Genomic DNA, 19,939 nt, shown 5'->3' with positions numbered 1-19,939 from the left:
CATCACACAGTTAATGCAGATTTGTAGGTTTTGAATCTCTTGTTCCACCACATCTCAAAGATGTTGGACTTTGAAGGCGATATGAGTACAGTGACTTTATCATCAGTTCTGAGATGGTTTGTGACATGGTGCATTATCCTGTAGGAAGCAGCCATCAGAAGATGGGTGCACTGTGATCTGCAACAACACCAAGGCAGGCTGTGACATTTAAATAATATATGATAAATGTCCACCACATCATTACGCCACCATGACACCACTTATTGTATTTTAAATTGTGGGGAAAAACAAGCATGCAGTATGTATTTTTTATTTTGTTTTTTTTTTGTGCTTTACAGAATCGAGACTAAATTTAAAAAACGGGACAAACGCAATGAATGAAAAGTGCAAAAACCTCACAATAAATTCTCAAAATTAAAAATGCCAAATGTGCACTGCACAGAGGCAGAAAACGATGTATTTTGGTTGTGTGTGTTGCTTTTCAAGGTTGCAGTTATTAAGTCGCGTGATTCTAATACTTGCGTTCACAGCCACCGTTCACGATTTCACTGTTGTGGGTGAAATCTAGCCACAGGTTATCTCGACATTTAATATTCCACGATTATTTTGGATTTTCAAACAAGAATTCAGGGTTGATGCACGCCGAATACAGGTTTGCCGTCTCTGCGCACGCATGCGCGCTGCCGTGCGGCCGTGACTAGACATTCGGTCATAGGAGCTGTGGAGGGGGGCGCTCGAGCCACGTCGGTGAAAGAAATCAACGCTTGCAGGCAGATTACAAAGAGGGTGAGTAGGCTAATTGCGACAACTGCTGCATCTTCCTTCATCACCCGCAAATATCAGCTCGGGAGCGCAGAAATCCACCCAGGACTGCCAATCCTGTTGATGCGGGTAGGTCTGTCGCACAAGCACAGTCCGCCATTCCCCTTTTTTATATTTAACGAGACACCCTTTCATGCCAGAGTGAAAAGATTCTCAGCAGCACGGGCTCTTGTGCATAATTTACTGTATTTCCCCGTCTTCAGCTCAAGTTCAGTGGTAGACCCGGCAGCTGTAATTGCATATGCGCGCAACGGGTGATTTGGTGCAGCGCAGCTGGCGAGCAGAGACTCTACATCTGATAGGCTGGACAAAAATTCACCCCTATCCCGCAAAGATTGTGCACCCTCATCATTTATTAGAAATGCAGCTGAAGTCATATGCAGACTTTATTGCCATGATTTTTTAATTGTCCAAACCAAAACCTTATTACTTCCTTCTTAGATAAGTAATTGGTGCATATTTCATTGCCCTCTTACTGAAATTTGTCATTTCTCTTCCTTCTCTCAGGTCCCTCCTGCTCATCCAGGAGCAGGAGATCCCAGGCGATCATGTCAACACCTGATCCCCCCATGGGAGGCACCCCTCGCCCTGGTCCGTCCCCTGGTCCGGGTCCTTCTCCTGGGGCTATGCTTGGCCCCAGCCCCGGACCCTCCCCAGGCTCCTCTCACAGTATGATGGGCCCCAGCCCTGGTCCTCCCTCCTCTGGACACTCCCAGCCAGGGCCCTCTGGATACGGCCCGGACAGCATGCACCCTCTGCACAAAGTAAGGGCATCCAGGCAGCAGTCCCAGTGAGACGCTCTACTGCTGCTCGTGTTTCCGTCCTTTAGGGAACCGCAGTTTGTCAGCAATTACTTTTTAAACCTCATTGCTACAGATTTACAGTGACTCTTAAACAGAAAGGATTTAAACATTACTTTCACTTGCTTAAGAATGAAGTGTAGATGATGCACATGTACAGCAAAGCATTCAAGCATTTTCATCTTCAGATTTCCATCTTCATTTAAATTTGATGTTTTCATCATGCTTAATTTTGCTCTTTGTAGTTATTAGATCTAAATATCAGTATAATGTTAATAGACACACATATTATCTAATATTTATTCACTAAATAAATCATTAACTACTAGCTAAGCTTGAAGGAGAATGTATCAGAAATATTTAACCTAAGAAAAACATTGATTTGTTCCATTGATTATGGGTATGTGATTTATTTCAGTGTTTTTTTCTAAACATTATTATTCACTGAGAGTTGAAAACTTGATATGCACTAAGCAGCACCTGTACCTGTGAACCATATCAATGCTCCTCTTCCATATTTGACCCAAAAATCGAACATGTTTGACTTGACATTGGCTAACTGCTCTTACTCTACATGTTTGTTTGTTTTTCATATAACTATGCTTCTGCTTATTTAAGTTTTGCCTTTGGTATTTGCTTTTTAACTCAGTGAAACTTCTGCAAATCCTCTGCAATGGCAACTTTTGTTCAAAACTGATAGTATTTAACTTCAGCACTGTCTGATTCCTCACACAGCCCATGGAGGGTTTGCACGAGAAAAGCTTGAGTGAGGAGAGCCGTTTAAGTCAGATGAAGGGACTGTCAGTGAGACAGGGCGGGCACAGTGGTATGGGCCCCCCACCCAGTCCTCTAGACCAACACTCACAAGGTAGGCATGTTACCTAAACCATTCTTAAGCAATTTGCTTAATTCCTACATTGCGTAAGACATGTGATGGCTTTTAAGCATGACTTAACGGCAGTGGTGTGACTATGTGTCCTGACTGGCTCAGAGGGGAGTGTCTCTGTTGTCACCAGCTGTAACATGAACCATGAAAACCGTTTCACTGTTTCATTATTGAAATACTGAATGATATACAACTGTCATGGCTCAGTCTAGCTCAGACAAAGACAGCCCGCTCTGTGCTGTAAGGATGGGATATAGACAGGCTTAACGTGGTGAATCACAGTTAACAATCTCCTGGAAATAATCATAACAATAATAATAATCCAGGATTTGATCAAATTTAGACAATAATTTATTGTTTGTTAGAGTTTGCCTCAGGTTTGGTACGATGATAAGTTTTGTGTTTTGTGCTTGGCTTGAAGACTGTAAGATTATTATCAAATTTTCCTTTGAGGACCCGTAGAGAGTGATTCTCTTTACCTGCCTGCCTTTTTCTCTGTGTATTCCAGGCTACCACTCTCCATTAGGTGGCTCTGATCACTCAAGTCCCATCCCTTCAAATGGTCCCCCCTCTGGGCCCCTTATGCCCTCATCATCTTCCTCCTCTTCCTCTGGTGGTCCTGGCTCTGCCTCTACACCATTAGATGGCTCCAGTGGAGATCAGCACATTTTAGGTCCTAATAACCGACCCGTCCCTCCAGGCAGTTCTGGACCAGGCCCAAGCCCTGGACCCAGTCTTGGCCCCAGTGTCCCTAGCCTTGGTCCTGGCCTTGATACCAGCGGCCCTGCGGGACCTGGAGGTCCTGGTGGTCCAACTCCCTTTAACCAGAACCAGCTTCACCAACTTAGAGCCCAGATCATGGCTTATAAGATGCTAGCCCGGGGACAGCCCCTCCCAGACCACCTTCAAATAGCTGTCCAAGGAAAGAGGCCGATGCCAGGGATGCAGCAGCCCATGCCTAGTCTGGCTCCCGGAGCTGGAGGAGGGCCAGGAGGTGGTCCAACAGGACCAGGGCCAGGGCCAATGGGCTCAGGCTACAGCCGAGGTCACGGTGAGCAAGCATGAGGAATGTCCGAAATAGCAGTACTGTTTCTTATAACCTGAGGGCTAATACATAGAAGACTAATTCACACCTCCACTTTAAGTCTTCCTCAGCATTTCATAAATCTCCCACAGTATTGTTTCTAAAATTTTATCAAGGCCTTGTTATGGATATCATCTGTATTCAATCTGCATTCTTTGATTTCTTAGGAATGATGGGTCCAAATATGCCTCCCCCCGGCCCATCAGGAACCCCAGTTGGGATGCAGGGTCAAAATACTAATGGACCTCCCAAGTCATGGCCCGAAGGTACGTGGTGCTGCTATAAGAAATTGTGAAAACTGACTGTCTCTTCACTAGGAGCATCTTTGTTGAAACCTAGTTAGGCTGTTAGTGTAAAAACGGCTGACTAAGTGCTGATAGAAGAGTTGAACTATGCTGTCGTACAGTGTTAGTTCTGCTGTAATTCCTAATTTTCCTTTAGACATTCATCATTTTGTGTAGACCACAGTGACGTCCTGACTTTTTCTACTTTTCCTCACTACACTTTCCTCCAGGCCCCATGGTGAACGCAGCAGCCCCCTCCAACGCTCCACAAAAACTCATCCCCCCTCAGCCCACTGGCCGTCCATCTCCTGCTCCCCCTTCAGTTCCGCCGGCTGCCTCCCCGGTGATGCCCCCGCAGACCCAGTCTCCCGGCCAGCCTGCGCAGCCTACTCCCATGATGCCTTACCATGCCAAGCAGAACCGCATTACACCCATTCAGAAACCCTGTGGCCTCGACCCCGTGGAGATACTGCAGGAGAGGGAGTACAGGTAATCAAGTCTTTTGGGGGATGCGCTATCCTCTGTCCCATTTATTTATCTGTTGAACAAAATAGCTAAATTGAGCTTTAGTTATCTGACTCTTAAGGGTTGTGTTCATTTATACTGCACCATAATCAGTACATATATTTAGAGATGGCCTACTTTACTTTGTGTTAAAACTTTTAAAGCATATAATATTTACCACAAGCTTTTTCTTGTATATTTTCTATCTTATGTTTATAATATAGTACAAAAAAATCAAAAGTACAAAACAATACATCATTTTTTTGCATCGACATTTGGGAAGCAAATCTTCTGTCAAGGCCGGTTTTTGCTGTTTTTTTCCACACCAGAATTGAATAATTTCTTCCTTTTCCACTTTACCTTGTCTTTCCACCAAATTCCCACAAATTTGGCTCGACTCTTTCTGTGTAATCTTTCTGACCAGGAGACAAACAGATGGCAGTGATCATATACCTCATGACTTTCAAACTTGTTTGCATAAGTCACACCAAAGTTAAAGCTAAACTTCAAAGCCCATACATGAGTACTCGTGCCTGCACTAAGTTGCCTCTGCGTTGTGTAATTTGTCATCAGTTCTTTTATTTAAATGATTGACAGCTCATTGGAGTAAGGAGCTAGCATGTCATCTGTAAATTTTTTAAAGATGTCGGCACTCCACTGGCAAAGTTCTCGACTCCAACACCTCAAACACTTCACACAGTTGCAAAGTGATTTTGTTTTTGTCCTGGTTTCAATGCACCCCTCTCTCTGAAGGGAACTTTGGTTTTCTAGTGCTTATTTAGTTGTATGGCACAATCTTAGTGTTAGCATACTTCTACACACATAGACTAAAGGCTGTTAATATCTCAGTAGTACCTTTTCTCTTCTGTGTGCTATGGTAGTTGTGGTAAAAAGTCTTTCCTTTTTAACCTTATTGATATGTTTCAGGGACTTTGATGTTTCATAATTCTCACCATCAGCTCCTGCACAAAAAACTTTTTTTCTGGGATATAACTACTCGTTGTACCTGCTTCTTCAGGTTACAAGCTCGTATAACCCATCGCATTGCTGAGCTAGAGAATCTACCGGGTTCTCTGGCTGGTGATTTACGAACCAAAGCCACCATAGAGCTCAAAGCCCTGCGACTACTTAACTTCCAGAGACAGGTATGCACTACAGTCACATCCTCACCTTGAACCTTAACAGTAATGCATCGTTGGCAGTTATGGTGAATCAGAGACCATTACGGTTTGTGTGTGTGTTTTCAGTGTGGATGGTTCTGCTGGTGAGTTTACATTTTCTGTGTGTTTTCTATTGTGTCTCTCTCTCTAAAAGCTGCGTCAAGAGGTGGTGGTGTGTATGCGCCGTGACACAGCTCTAGAGACCGCCCTTGATGCCAAGGCCTACAAGCGAAGCAAGCGACAGTCTCTCCGCGAAGCCCGCATCACAGAGAAACTGGAGAAACAGCAGAAGATTGAACAAGAACGCAAACGTAGACAAAAACATCAGGTTGAGCCCAAACTTCGAGGTTAACTGTGATATTTTTTTAATGTTTTGCTTCTCACTGATAATCTCTTTCTGTCCTTCATCCAATCTAAACAAAGGAGTACCTCAACAGCATCCTTCAGCACGCCAAAGACTTCAAGGAGTACCACCGTTCGATCACAGGCAAAATCCAGAAACTGACCAAAGCTGTGGCTACTTACCACGCCAACACCGAGCGGGAGCAGAAGAAGGAGAATGAGCGTATTGAGAAAGAGAGGATGAGGAGGCTCATGGTAAAAAGAAGAAACTATAATATCACTTAATGCCCATCACGAACGTAGCAGTACACAAATCCCTCCTACACATTGTACCATTTTTTTTACCCAGGCTGAGGATGAGGAGGGCTACCGCAAACTCATCGACCAGAAGAAGGATAAGCGCTTGGCCTACCTGCTGCAGCAGACCGACGAGTACGTTGCAAACCTCACAGAGCTGGTCCGAGCCCACAAAGCTGCACAGGCCCTCAAGGAGAAGAAAAAGAAGAAAAAGAAAAAGAAGAAGGTACACAGACAAACACAGACACTCCACTGTAAAGTCTGAGTAACACTGATTTTTGTTTCTGATTATGTTCTGTCGCGTATAACCTGATTACTTATTTTTCCCTTATGTTGCAGGTGGAGAATGCAGAGGGTCAGACTCCTGCTTTGGGTCCTGATGGAGAGGTGAGCAAATGCAGAAGCCTTAATGAAGACTGTAGAGATAAAGACATGGTACAGGAGTAGAAGCTGCAGTTTTAAGTCACTGTTCGCTGCGGGGAATCATTTCTTCAGTTCGATTCTCATCAGGCACAAACGGCACTGACATCACATGACATGGTAACCCGCAACAGGAGACCAAACAAAAGCCTTTTGCTACTCGGAAAACAAGCAAAATATCACCCACTATTTGACTGAGCACAATGATAAACACCTGGACTTTATCACAGGAAGAAAGCAAAGTGGTTTCGCTGTAAAAAATATTTATAGAGCACGTGTTGTACTGAATTACAAATAATTGGGAATTTGCTTGATACTGTGAACTTGTTTGTTTGATCAAATAGCTGCAGCGCCAGTGATTAACCATCTGAATCTCTGTCAGCATTTAAAGTCTTAAACAAACCCTCTCTACTCCTGCAGCCTCTGGATGAGACGAGTCAGATGAGTGACCTGCCGGTGAAGGTCATCCACGTGGACAGTGGGAATATCCTGACAGGGGTGGACGCTCCCAAAGCTGGACAGCTGGAAACTTGGCTGGAGATGAACCCTGGGTGAGTCTGGATGCAAAGAGGAAGGAACTTGTGTATGCAAATGTTTATAGAAAAGACATATAAATGTTTTAATGCAATTGCCCAGAGAGATGATGTTTACAGGTTATTAATTTGTCCGCACGTCTCATACTGAACACAGTCTCTTAGGTAGATCTTAACACAAACATTCAGGATCAAGGATAGAGGGATCATTCTTTGATGTTTGAGGGTATGGTGATATCACACAGCCTGTTGGGTGTAATTCATTTCAAATTCATTAAAACTGTAATTACATTACAATTGCAATTATGTCGTTACATTACAAAGGTTCTTCAGTTGACTCCACACTTTTCATAGAAAAAAAACAGCAAAAAACATCAAACTGGCCTGTCTTTTGTTCTTTTCTTTTGTTAGCTGATTTCAGTTCATGTGCTGGGACGAGGAAAATGGTGCAGTGATCTACAGCTTTTGAGGAGTATAGATATGCGTATTACTTTTATTTTTAATGCACCAAAGGACAAAAAAATCTAGTGAAAAGCTATGTCCAGGACAGACAAAACACACAGCACAGAAAACACTTTTAGTTAAGGGGTGGAAGAGCGGTGTGTTATCTCGTGGCAAGAAGGTCCTGGGTTTGAATTTGCCGGCTGGCTGGAGCCTTCCTGTGTAGAGTTTGCATGTTCTCCCTGTTGGTGCTTTCTGGGTACATGACATGTACGTTAGTTTTACTGGTGGTTCTAAATTGGCCTTCGGTGTTAATTTGAGTATGAATAGTTGTCTGTCTCAGTATGTTAGCCCTGCAATACTGAGACAGATAGTTGTCTGTCTCAGTATATGTCTGTGAAGGTTCTCAGTCATCCAGGTCATCATAGTCAAAGGAGCTTGCAAAGAAAAGCGTCTGGACTTCTTTAAGTTTCTTGAAGACGTTTCACTTCTCATCCGAGAAGCTTCTTCAGTTCTAAGGTCAAATGGTGGGGAGTCCCAGATTTAAACCCAGTGGGAGTATCCCCCCACAGAGGGACAAAGGACCCCCTGATGCTCCTCTAGTCACCTGAGCCAAGGTGTGAAAACGGGTGTGGGTCCCAATCAGCCAGGGTTTCGGGTGAGCTCATTGTGAAACCTGGCCCCACCTTATCATGTGATTTCCTGAGGTCAGATGGCCCAGGATGTGAGTGGGCGTTAAGGCGTCTGGGGAGGGAACTTAAAACTGGATTATCGATGGCAGACAGTTGGTGTCGTAAACCACCGCCTCTGTTCAAAGATGGTTGTTCATAGTGGACATAGATGGCTTCTTTCACTCCTCTTTCAAACCATCTGTCCTCTCTGTCCAAAATGTGAACATTGGCATCCTCGAAAGAGTGACCTTTATCCTTTAGATGCAGATGGACCGCTGAGTCTTGTCCTGTGGAGGTGGCACTTCTATGTTGTGCCATGTGCTTGTGAAGTGGCTGTTTGGTCTCTCCAATGTGGAGGTCTGGGCATTCCTCGCTGCACTGTACAGCATACACCACATTGTTACGTTTGTGTTTTGGAGTTTTGTCTTTCGGGTGAACCAGTTTTTGTCTGAGTGTGTTGCTGGGTCTGAAATGCACCGGGATGTCATGCTTGGAGAAAACCCTCCTGACACCAACTGTCTGCCATCGATAATCCAGTTTTGAGATCCCTCCCCAGACGCCTTAACGCCCACTCACATCCTGGGCCATCTGACCTCAGGAAATCGCATGATAAGGTGGGGCCAGGTTTCACAATGAGCTCACCCGAAACCCTGACTGATTGGGACCCACACCCATTTTCACACCTTGGCTCATGTGATTAGAGGATCATCAGAGGGTCCTTTTGTCCCTCTTTGGGGGGATACTCCCACTGGGTTTAAATCTGGGACTCTCCGCCATTTGACCTTAGAACTGAAGAAGTTTCTTGGATGAGAGGTGAAACGTCTTCAAGCAACTTAAAGAAGTCCAGACGCTTTTCTTTGCAAGCTCCTTTGACTCTGTCTCAGTATGTTAGCCCTGCGATAGACTGGCGATCTGTCCAATTGTTCAAAATTTCACACAACTGCCTCATAAAAAACGAACCACATACTAACTGTACAAGTGATTAGCATTATCATTTACTTAAAATGACACAGCTGAGCATAACGACACCCGCAGCACAGATAGAGATTGAGCTTTACGGATGATTAAATCATTTGGAGAAATTTAGTTTTTAACAAAATAGTCTCATATATACATTTCTGCCCCACTTATTCAAAATGTTCAAGAACAGCAACATCTTCTCTTTGTCATTATTTGTCATTCAGCGGTTTTGTCGTTCCCTGACAGCTACTTTCAGCGTTAAAGGACAATTTTAAGGGACAAATTTTTTCAAAGTGTATTTATGTAAATTTGTCCAGATATGAGGTGGCTCCCCGCTCAGACAGTGAAGACAGCGAGGAGGAGGAAGAGGAGGAGGTTGGTTTAATTATTTTTTTATTTTTTTTGTGAGATGTGTTTGAAGCCACTTCGTATTCATTCATCCAGTGGGAGTTAAAAGCAACTTTTAGTTCACATGCTGTCTCTCAGGAGGATGAAGAGGAGCCTCAGCCTTCGGCAGCTCCAGTAGAGGACAAGATGAAGATTACAGACCCAGACAGTGAAGATGTGTCAGAGGTGGACGTCCGACACATCATTGAGTGAGTTCATGTAACGTTCATTTTTGTGCAACGTATGTGCTGTTTAAATACAGCGAATTCCACCAAATGTCATTAATTTTGTGACTGATTAAGACTTTTCATGTCATTTTACAGAAATGCTAAACAGGACGTGGACGATGAGTATAGCGGTGCAGCGTTTGCTCGAGGACTCCAGTCGTATTACTCTGTGGCTCACGCTGTCACAGAGAAGGTGGAGAAACAGTCCAGCTTGTTGATAAATGGGCAGCTTAAACAGTATCAGGTAAACATGCACAAGCACAAGCAAGTACATGAAGCACTGACAAATCCTGCAGTTCAGACATTTTACATCTTTAGCTGCACGCTGGTCAGGACTGGATATTGTTTATACTTCATCAGAATCAGAATACTTTAATAATCCCAAAGGAAATTATGCACTTACTCTGCTTCTTCTTCTGGTTGTTGCCATATTAATTAAACACATAGAGACATTAAAAGGCGAATTAATTTGAAGGTTTCCATAATTCAGTGGTTTTCAGGCTTTTTATTACAAAATGCAGTGCGGGAGATAATTATTTGATCCTCTGCTGAATTTGTAAGTTTGCTGACTTACAAAGAAACGCTCTTTCTTACAAAGAAAGGTAGGATTTTCAAATTAATTTGAGGTGGAGGGGTAGTGGGCAGTGGGGATAGGTTAATTGATTAGTCTAAATTGCCCATAGGTGTGAATGCGGGAGTGAATGTGAGCGCGAATGGTTGTTTGTCTCTGTGTGTTAGCCCTGCGACAGACTGGCCACCTGTCCAGGGTGTACCCCGCCTCTCGCCCTATGATAGCTGGGATAGGGTCCAGCGCCCCCTGCAACCCTGAAAAGGATAGGTGGAAGCGAATGGATGGATGGAAGGGGTAGAATTTTTTAATATAGGCTTTTCTATTTTCCATCCGTCTATCTATTCTCTTTAGCTTATCTTTATCAGGGTCGCGGGGGGGCAGATGTCATAGGGTCTATTGGGGGGCTAACTTTTTCTATTTTATTGTTTCATAATTTTTTTTGACTATTTCCACTACTTATCTATTATTTTTGCCTTTTCTGTTAGCCTTTCTCCTCAAATTTGTTCAGACCCAATTAATTCTTTATTTAATTTATAGTAAATCTTATAGATTTGTTGAGCCATCTGTCCAGCATGCACTCAATAACTACTATAGGTGTACCCCCATAGATTCTTATACCATTGCCATCAATATTCTATTTATTTCAATAAAATAAGTATTTCTTTAATGCCCACATTAATGTTTTCTTATTTTCTTGGGATGTTTTTTTTTACGATTTTCTATGTGAATGTCCTTTTTGGCAGATTCTTAAAAAGTAGGACTTGACATTGAAGTGGGACATCATAGGAAACAGAGTCTCTCAGATTTCAAAGCAGTAATAAATAACCTCCCCCCCCCCCCCCCCCCCCCTTCTTTTTTTGTCTTTCAGATTAAAGGTTTGGAGTGGCTGGTTTCTCTTTACAACAACAACCTGAATGGGATCCTGGCCGATGAGATGGGTCTGGGAAAAACCATCCAGACTATCGCTCTCATCACATACCTCATGGAGCACAAACGGCTCAACGGACCCTACCTCATCATTGTACCTCTTTCGTGAGCTCGCACGCTTTTGCTATGACAGTGTTTCAGTCCTGCACAGCACTTAAATAAAGAAGAATGTAATAAATTGTTTAAGTACACGTAAGCTGTCTCTCATTGACAGAACTCTTTCTAACTGGGTGTATGAGTTTGACAAATGGGCGCCATCAGTCGTTAAAGTGTCTTACAAGGTAACACAAAAATGGGTGTGCCTGTCTTTATCTTAAAACCTTCTAAAGAATTATTGAGATATTGAACCTTTTTTTTTTAGGGGTCTCCTGCTGCTAGAAGAGCGTTTGTCCCTCAGCTGCGTAGTGGCAAGTTTAATGTTTTGCTCACCACTTATGAGTACATCATCAAGGACAAACAAGTACTGGCCAAGGTGAGTTTGACTGCACAGACAAACACAGACTCAAGGAAATGAGCGAACACATTGAGGCTGTGATGGCATAGAGTTTCCTTTACAGATTAAAAACATTTTGTTTCTTTTCATCCCTTATTTATCATACTTCTGTTTTACTTAAGCTTTTTGTGTCTTTGGCTCCTTAAATCCCCCCAAATCCTCTAAAAGTTTTTGAGTCTGGCCAATCTGACCTCCCCCTGCATCTCAGTGCTCTCTCTCCTAGGTCCTGCAACACACTGACACGACCTGTAATCCACGTCTCCCACTGTCCTCTGTGACCATCATGCTGCTATGCACTCATGTAGTCATATAGGGTTCCTGACTGTGCTCACAGGTGGGTGTTGCGCTTCAGGCAAGACTTTCCCATGTGATAGTTACAGGTACTAGCCTGGGACTGGGCCAACTTGAGTCATCAGGACAAAGTGGACAAAAAAATCCTCCTTTTACGCACTTTCAGTTATTGGTTGGTGGGGCTGGACAGGAGCAGTGATACAGGGTATTGGCACTGTGGTTTCGCCCACATGTGATCCTCTTCTCTCCTTCAGATCCGTTGGAAGTACATGATTGTAGACGAAGGCCACCGCATGAAAAACCACCACTGTAAACTGACCCAGGTCCTGAACACCCATTACCTTGCTCCGCGGCGAGTCTTGCTGACGGGGACGCCGCTGCAGAACAAACTTCCTGAGCTGTGGGCGCTGCTCAATTTCCTCTTGCCCACTATCTTCAAGTGCTGCAGCACCTTCGAACAGTGGTTTAACGCCCCTTTCGCTATGACTGGAGAGAAGGTGTGCAGAAATATAGGAAGAGTTTTGAGGTTACAGCAGGGGTCTGTTTTGCTAAATAAGAGTGTGAAATTTCTCTTCTTCCGCTTCAGGTGGACCTTAATGAAGAGGAGACAATTCTGATTATTCGTCGTCTCCATAAAGTGCTACGCCCCTTCCTGTTACGGAGGTTGAAGAAGGAGGTGGAGGCACAGCTTCCAGAAAAGGCATGTTTCACACGCACTGTAAAGGCAACATCCCGTTTAAGCAGCTCTTGTTTTCTTTAGCATCATTTCTTGAGGAGACGTATAGAAAATGAAGTTTTTCTGTTCCGATGTTGTGTATGCATGCTTAATGGAAACACGTGTTTTTCTCCTATCCGTCAGGTGGAGTATGTGATCAAGTGTGACATGTCTTCTCTTCAGAGAGTCCTCTACAGGCACATGCAGGCCAAGGGGGTCCTGCTCACTGATGGATCAGAGAAAGACAAGAAGGTGAAGGAACACATAATTTGAAGTATTGTATTGTATTATGTCTGTGAAGCTTCTCAGTCATCCAGGTCATCGTAGTCTAAGGAGCTTGGAAAGTCCAGACGCTTTTCTTTCCATGTTGGATTTTTTTTTTTGCATGTACTTCAAGTCCACGCCCCACACTTCCCAGTTATTAGCAGTAAAAACATTTTTATCATATCACGGTCAATAGGGTAAAGGGGGCACGAAGACACTGATGAACACCATCATGCAGCTGAGGAAGATCTGCAATCACCCATATATGTTTCAGCAAATAGAGGTAACACTGACGAGCCCGACACATAAATACTTTGTCTGTAGTTATTTGCCTGTGTTTATCAGTCCTGCTCTTATCATCAGAGGTTCTCTTTATTATTATAATAAAGAGAATTTCTGAGGATAAGAGCAGCCATTTCTGACTTCTGTTTGATGTGTCAGTGAGCCAACGGTCATCAAAATCAAGCCACAGTTGAACTGAAATATTTGGTTGTACATTGTGTTTGTAGGAATCCTTCTCTGAACATTTAGGATTCTCTGGTGGGATAGTTCAGGGGTAAGTACTGCTTCCTCTTTAGGTCCTGATCTCAAACACGCACAAACTGCAGCCTTTGTAAAAAATATCCTCCTTTCGCTCCCTCAGTCCTGACCTGTATCGGGCATCGGGAAAGTTTGAGGTGCTGGATCGAATTCTGCCAAAGCTGAGAGCCACAAACCACAAAGTGCTGCTTTTCTGTCAGATGACCTCACTCATGACCATCATGGAGGACTACTTTGCCTACCGTAACTTCAAATACCTGCGTCTGGATGGTGAGACACTGATCTGTATGCGTATCAGTTCTTGTTGTCCCCTTTTTATTTGTTTCCCTTTGGTTTATCTTTTTTGTGAATTATTGCCTGCATTTCCTCTTATTTCCCACCTTCATACCTCTCAGGCACAACAAAGGCTGAGGATAGAGGAATGTTACTGAAGACATTCAATGACCCAGAGTCAGAGTACTTTATTTTTCTCCTGAGCACAAGGGCTGGAGGCCTCGGCCTCAATCTGCAGTCTGCCGACACTGTAGTTATTTTTGACTCCGACTGGAACCCACATCAGGTGTGATGCATATTTATATTGATTTTTTTTTTAATCAAATCAGCATTCAACCTCATATCAGCTTTGATTTGCTTTTTTTTTTAGCACTTAGAAGCTGAAGATAAAAGTCCAGGGTCTGTCCTCAGAATACTGGGGAAGATATTTAGGTTTCAGTATTTAATATTGTAGTGTTCACAATTTATTGACAGTGAAAGCAGAAATGGCAAGGTTTGGCCTCCACAGCTTAACTTTCTTTGTCTTTCTCTCCTACCCAGGACTTGCAGGCACAGGACAGAGCTCACCGCATTGGTCAGCAAAATGAGGTACGCGTGCTACGTCTCTGTACAGTCAACAGCGTAGAGGAGAAAATCCTGGCAGCGGCCAAATACAAACTAAATGTGGATCAAAAAGTTATCCAGGCTGGCATGTTTGACCAGAAGTCTTCCAGCCACGAGCGCAGGGCCTTTTTGCAGGCCATCCTGGAGCACGAGGAGCAAGACGAGGTCTGGGGTCAAGACGTGTGCCTACACATGAATGTGTGTGCGTGCATCGCCAACACACAATTTAAAGAGTGTGCTTTCCTCTGCTCTACCTGCCATTGTGTGTCTGCTGTATTCAGGAGGAGGATGAGGTGCCAGATGATGAAACGGTCAACCAGATGATTGCTAGGAGTGAAGAGGAGTTCGAGCTGTTCATGGTGAGTTTCTGTGTGTTTGAAGGTGAGGTAGAGATTCAACTGCGCAATAATATTGTGTCCCCACATCTTTCCCTGTGTTTTCTTCTTCTTGCTTCCGTAGCGTATGGACCTGGACCGACGGCGCGAGGAGGCTCGTAACCCACGACGAAAACCACGGCTGATGGAGGAGGACGAGCTGCCCACGTGGATCATGAAGGACGATGCTGAGGTTGAGCGACTTACCTGTGAGGAAGAGGAGGAGAAAATGTTTGGCCGAGGTTCCCGACAACGGAAGGAAGTGGACTACAGCGATTCGCTGACTGAGAAGCAGTGGCTCAAGGTGCGCCTGAGACAAAGATTTCAGGATATAAATTGGCTTCTAAACTAACTGGCTTTCTGGAGGAAAAGGCAAATTTGTGGGGGGGGGGGGTAATTTTAACACTTATATGCTAATCTCTCACTCTGTATCTTTCCCTGTTCAGGCGATAGAGGAAGGCACACTGGAGGAGATGGAGGAAGAGGTACGGCACAAAAAGACAACCCGCAAGAGGAAGCGAGACCGTGACCTGGATCTCCCTGGTCCCTCCTCTTCCATAGGGGGACGTGGACGGGGGGATAAAGATGATGATGGGAAGAGGCAGAGGAAGAGGGGACGGCCACCTGTCGAAAAACTCTCACCAAATCCTCCCACCCTCACAAAGAAGATGAAGAAAATTGTGGACGCTGTCATCAAATACAAAGACAGGTAGCAGAAATTGTGATTGTGGCAAATCTGAAACTTTTTTTCAGTCATTTTAGTCGATTTAGAAGGAAAGTTCAACCTGCCAGGCTTTCTTTGTGTCATGAGAAAGGGGTAAAAACCCCAGATTGTAGACCCCATGATGTCACGAAGTGATTTCATGAATGCTGAGACTGAAGATTATGCCAAATATATATAATGATAAGAGGATCTGATAGCAGTTGTTAGGTTTGGTCTTCAGGAAGACCAAGTGGCAGTTTATATTTTGACTGGACTAAACACATTCACATGTCTGGGGTGGCAAAAAACCTTGCAACACCTTTAATAAATAGCCAACAGCAAATTCGCTTTGAGAGCTATGATTAGTTGGATTGATATTGCGCACTTTCAGATATTTGGTCTCGTGATAATAATGTCATGTCCTGCAGCGCCAGTGGGCGTCAGCTGAGCGAGGTGTTCATCCAGCTGCCGTCTCGAAAAGAGCTGCCCGAGTACTACGAACTCATCCGCAAGCCGGTAGACTTCAGGAAGATCAAGGTAAGATTAAATAGTGTTATTACATTTGTAACATGTTTTCATTCCTGCAGCAGAGCACATTAAAAAAAACGTGTTTAAAGGTTAACGGACTCGCTTGGTGTGTTATTCTCTCGCTTACATACCCAATGTTTGTGCTGCGTCTTCAATGTTAGGAGAGGATTCGAAGTCATCGCTACCGCAGTCTGGGTGACCTGGAGAGAGACGTCATGCTGCTCTTCCAGAATGCTCAGACCTTCAACCTGGAGGGGTCGCTGGTGAGACAGATGTGCTGTATAGAAAAACACCTGCTGTTTTATTTGTTTTTTACTTGCACAAGACAAATCTGAATCAGAATTTGTGTTATTTAACTGGTATATATTAGTTCCTGTGGATGGATTACAGTTGAAAGTAAAGCCTGATTAAAGCTGACGAAAGCAAACACTCTGAGGTCGCATTAAGGCATAAAAGACCTCATCGGAAAACTCATCATGCAGGGCAATATATCAGACATTTAATTACTAGTTGCTGATAAATGATTGATGTTTAAATGATGTGTTGAGGCTGAATGCTTTACCCTGCAGCCACATGATCATAATCAGCATCTGCTCGCTGTGTTTATGAGCAGATATACGAGGACTCCATCGTTCTACAGTCGGTGTTCACCAGCTTGAGGCAGAAGATCGAGAAAGAGGAGGAAAGTGAGGGAGAGGAGAGTGAAGAAGAGGAGGAAGAGCAGGAGGAAGGATCAGAGTCCGAATGTGAGCATGCATGTGCATGTCGTGCATAAAGAGGAGAAACTGTTCAGTTGTATTTGACTGTGTCCTAACTGATTTAGATTGAGTTTGTCCTTTTATGTCCTCTGGCAAACATCTCAAAATTCTCTGTATGATTACTCTGACAACATGTTCTTTCCATGTGTGTTGATTTCCAGCCCGTTCAGTGAAGGTGAAAATCCGTCTGAGCAGGAAGGATAAAGGTGGAGATCGAGGGAAGGGACGCAGCAGACGGACGGGACGCACCAGAGCAAAGCCGGTCGTCAGTGATGATGACTCTGAGGATGAGCAGGAAGAGGTAACTCAGTGTGTGTGTGCTGATGTAACCTTGTGAAAAGCAGGATTTTAGTAGAAAATTGAGACAAAGGCATACAAAAGGAGAGCTCATGTAGAAACACAAAACAGAGCACAAAAAGCTGGGTTTTTTTTTTGTCATTTTCCTTTAAACGTTGCAAGCACTTGTGTGGGGAATTTTTATGGGATTGATAGTTTTTTGCTCAGTGCAGGTAGAGGCACAAATATACACGTTTGGTTTTTTTGTTTCTTAGTTTGCAGGGTATCTCAGGAAACCTGTAAAATGTGTGAAACTAGAAGTCTTTTCCAGTCAAATAAAACATATCTCTGTTTCCTTTTTTCAGGAGCGCTCCCCAAGTGCCACCGATGAGGAGGCCTGAACTGTACTGTGAATTAGGAGAGAAGGGTCTATAAAGGGATATCCCACCAAATCAATCAACACTTCTAAAGTAATAAAACATGCCTCAGTCCACTCCATCCACCCTCAGTCAAATATGTTCGAGAGAAGTCGAAGAAGAGGAGTTTCTTTCTGTACATTTGCAAAGACATGTGATCATCAGATGGCTCCATATACCATAAAATATATGTTGCACAGGGAGTGTTGAGATATTTGTATACAGATATAATCTAATTACTGCTTTACTGGTGACAACTATGAAGAGAATAGCACACAAAAAACACAACAGCAAAAGATGCTGTGTCAGCAAACCATGAGGCGGTAACGTAAAGGTGTATTCTGATAAACAAGAGAAAAGCTGCTGCCCACTACACAGAGCAGGACATGCATGTTTGTAATAAGCAAAGGTGGGAAAAGTTCCTTATTGTCATCTTTTTTTAAGTAAAATGTGTAATTATAATTAAAAACAGATCTCTTCTTTAATTTTAGTGTACCAATATTTAAGACCTATTTCAGTAATTATCTAGATATTATATGTGATAACAGTGTAGAGATAACATACTAGGAGTCTTCATCAGCCTGTCTTCAGATAAATGCCCCGAAGCTTTGTGTGAGGCAAATTCTAGTCTAATGGAAACATGTACTGCAATGTCACTTTATTTTAAAAGTTCCACTGTTTGGCATTTATTTAAAGCTATATATAAACATTTAATGTATATTTGTGACCAGTATAGTATGACTCAGCGTACCTATTTTTACTAATTTACTGTGATTATAACATCAAGATATTCTATTGATTTAGAGCTACGTTTGACTATACTGTCATGTCACAGTTATTAACAAATACATAAATCCAGCTATGTAACCATTAAATGTTTGCATATGCTTATAAATGCCAAATATGGAGCTTCAAATGTTATCATCAAGACTATCACTATTAGACATTAAGTTTGATTTGTGGACAAACTGTCCTGATGTTTCACCTCTGCCTCACTTTGATGATGTTTTGTGACAACAGTCTCTGGACCTGCTGTGATTCCTGAGGTGTGTGTACATCACATCTTTCTGACTGTTTAGGTTGGAAAGCCAGCCAGCTGTGTACGCAGGGTGTTTCCAGACTTCTCAGAAGCTCTTTAGCAACACACCACAGTTATTTGTCTGAGGTTTGATGGAGCTGAGGCCCAGTCACTCTCCACTACTTTACAGAATAAAAACACCCTACTTTACCTTGCTGCTGCTGCTTACCTGTCACACTTCCAGTATAAGCACTTACAACTGTTGATTGTAAAATTCAAGAATCACAAGGTTGTAATACATGAGTACTGTAACTTGTTCTTCTGTTGTTGTGTGGTGACTTTAGGATTTCAGAACAGTTTCATCTATTTCGGCACTTTTTCTGCTTTTAATTTTTAAGACAAAGGACCAGAGGGACGTCAGCTCCTCTCTGTTTGTGAATGCCTCACGGCCGTATGGTGTTGGATATACTGTATAGAGTATTTTCAGATTATAATGTCAATGCATGTATGTACAGCTTGCAAATTCAGTACTGTACTTATCTCATTACAGTAGGTAACCAGAGTGAACCAAAGCATCGGTGTTTGCATCTGTGTTGTGTTGTTTCATTGTGGCTAAAACTTGGAACAAAACAATAAATTATTGACAGTGTGTGATGTAGTGCTGTGGTTAAACGAGTCAAAATTAGTCCGTATGTTGGTAATTGATAGTTTGGGTCACTTTAACTAACATATAAGGGCTTGTTACATGGATCAGTTCAATTTGGTTTTATTTGCATAGCCTCATATAACATATATTAAAGGGGCTTAACAAGCATAAAAAAAAAGAAAGCAGGATTAAGTGGTCTTTGCTCACTGGATATCCCAGTTCTGTGTTCCCTGTAGTCTAAAAGCGCTGCAGCAGTAGTTTTAATTTCAGCAGAGTTTTAACTTCAGACCAAAACAAACCTGCTGTTAGGATCAACTGTAAGGTGTAATGACTCCATTTCATCACTAGTAGGAGGTCTCATACAAGTAGAACAGTAAAATCACACCTATGCCCTTTAGGTCTGTCAGTTTTCACTGGATAGCCCAATTCTGTATTCCTTGTAGTCTATGACTAACATTAAGGCATGTGTGGACTGTATTTTGTAAAGGTCAAAGTTCAGAACACTCGAGGCAAAATTCACAAGTAAAACACGAGTTTTTAATGTTGAAATGCCAAATGTCAGCTGCTCGTCAGGCAATCAGCTATATTTATTATTTTACTGACAACTTGAGCCCAGAAGGATAAACGCCAGTAAGTTCGTCTGAGTTAAAGGTTTTGGGGGTATTTACATGTCTCAGTTGACACTCTTTAAATCCTATGTCTACAAACTAAAAGCGCTACGGCAG

The 19,939-nt window shown here is 43.1% G+C and overlaps 1 protein-coding gene across 2 annotated transcripts; it reads left to right on the top strand.

The window, feature by feature from the left end:
- Positions 1 to 689: 689 nt before the first annotated feature.
- Positions 690 to 19,217, top strand: smarca4b (SWI/SNF related BAF chromatin remodeling complex subunit ATPase 4b). Of its 2 annotated transcripts, none has more exons than XM_084931102.1 (34): positions 690 to 891; positions 1,330 to 1,586; positions 2,358 to 2,490; positions 3,017 to 3,559; positions 3,760 to 3,858; positions 4,107 to 4,365; positions 5,399 to 5,525; positions 5,695 to 5,868; positions 5,964 to 6,137; positions 6,232 to 6,405; positions 6,519 to 6,566; positions 7,020 to 7,150; positions 9,522 to 9,579; positions 9,691 to 9,800; positions 9,915 to 10,062; positions 11,258 to 11,421; positions 11,531 to 11,597; positions 11,678 to 11,788; positions 12,355 to 12,597; positions 12,687 to 12,800; positions 12,960 to 13,067; positions 13,276 to 13,362; positions 13,589 to 13,635; positions 13,723 to 13,889; positions 14,015 to 14,178; positions 14,433 to 14,660; positions 14,777 to 14,854; positions 14,955 to 15,173; positions 15,316 to 15,578; positions 16,001 to 16,109; positions 16,262 to 16,363; positions 16,714 to 16,846; positions 17,020 to 17,159; positions 17,500 to 19,217. In XM_084931102.1, the coding sequence occupies exons 2-34, from the start codon at positions 1,371 to 1,373 to the stop codon at positions 17,533 to 17,535; spliced, it is 4,974 nt and encodes a 1,657-aa protein (XP_084787228.1). In that variant the 5' UTR covers positions 690 to 891; positions 1,330 to 1,370; the 3' UTR covers positions 17,536 to 19,217. The 2 variants fall into 2 exon arrangements, with proteins under 2 accessions (XP_084787228.1, XP_084787226.1); XM_084931100.1 differs by having other exon boundaries at positions 14,433 to 14,693.
- The last annotated feature ends 722 nt before the right edge of the window (positions 19,218 to 19,939 follow it).

Source organism: Perissodus microlepis, chromosome 6 (assembly GCF_051167445.1).
Source record: "Perissodus microlepis isolate ML-2025 ecotype Zambia chromosome 6, ASM5116744v1, whole genome shotgun sequence".
In the NCBI taxonomy this organism is placed as follows: Eukaryota; Metazoa; Chordata; class Actinopteri; order Cichliformes; family Cichlidae; genus Perissodus; species Perissodus microlepis.
The sequence above is the reverse complement of the archived record's forward strand: the minus strand, read 5'-3'. Positions and strand labels throughout refer to the sequence as shown.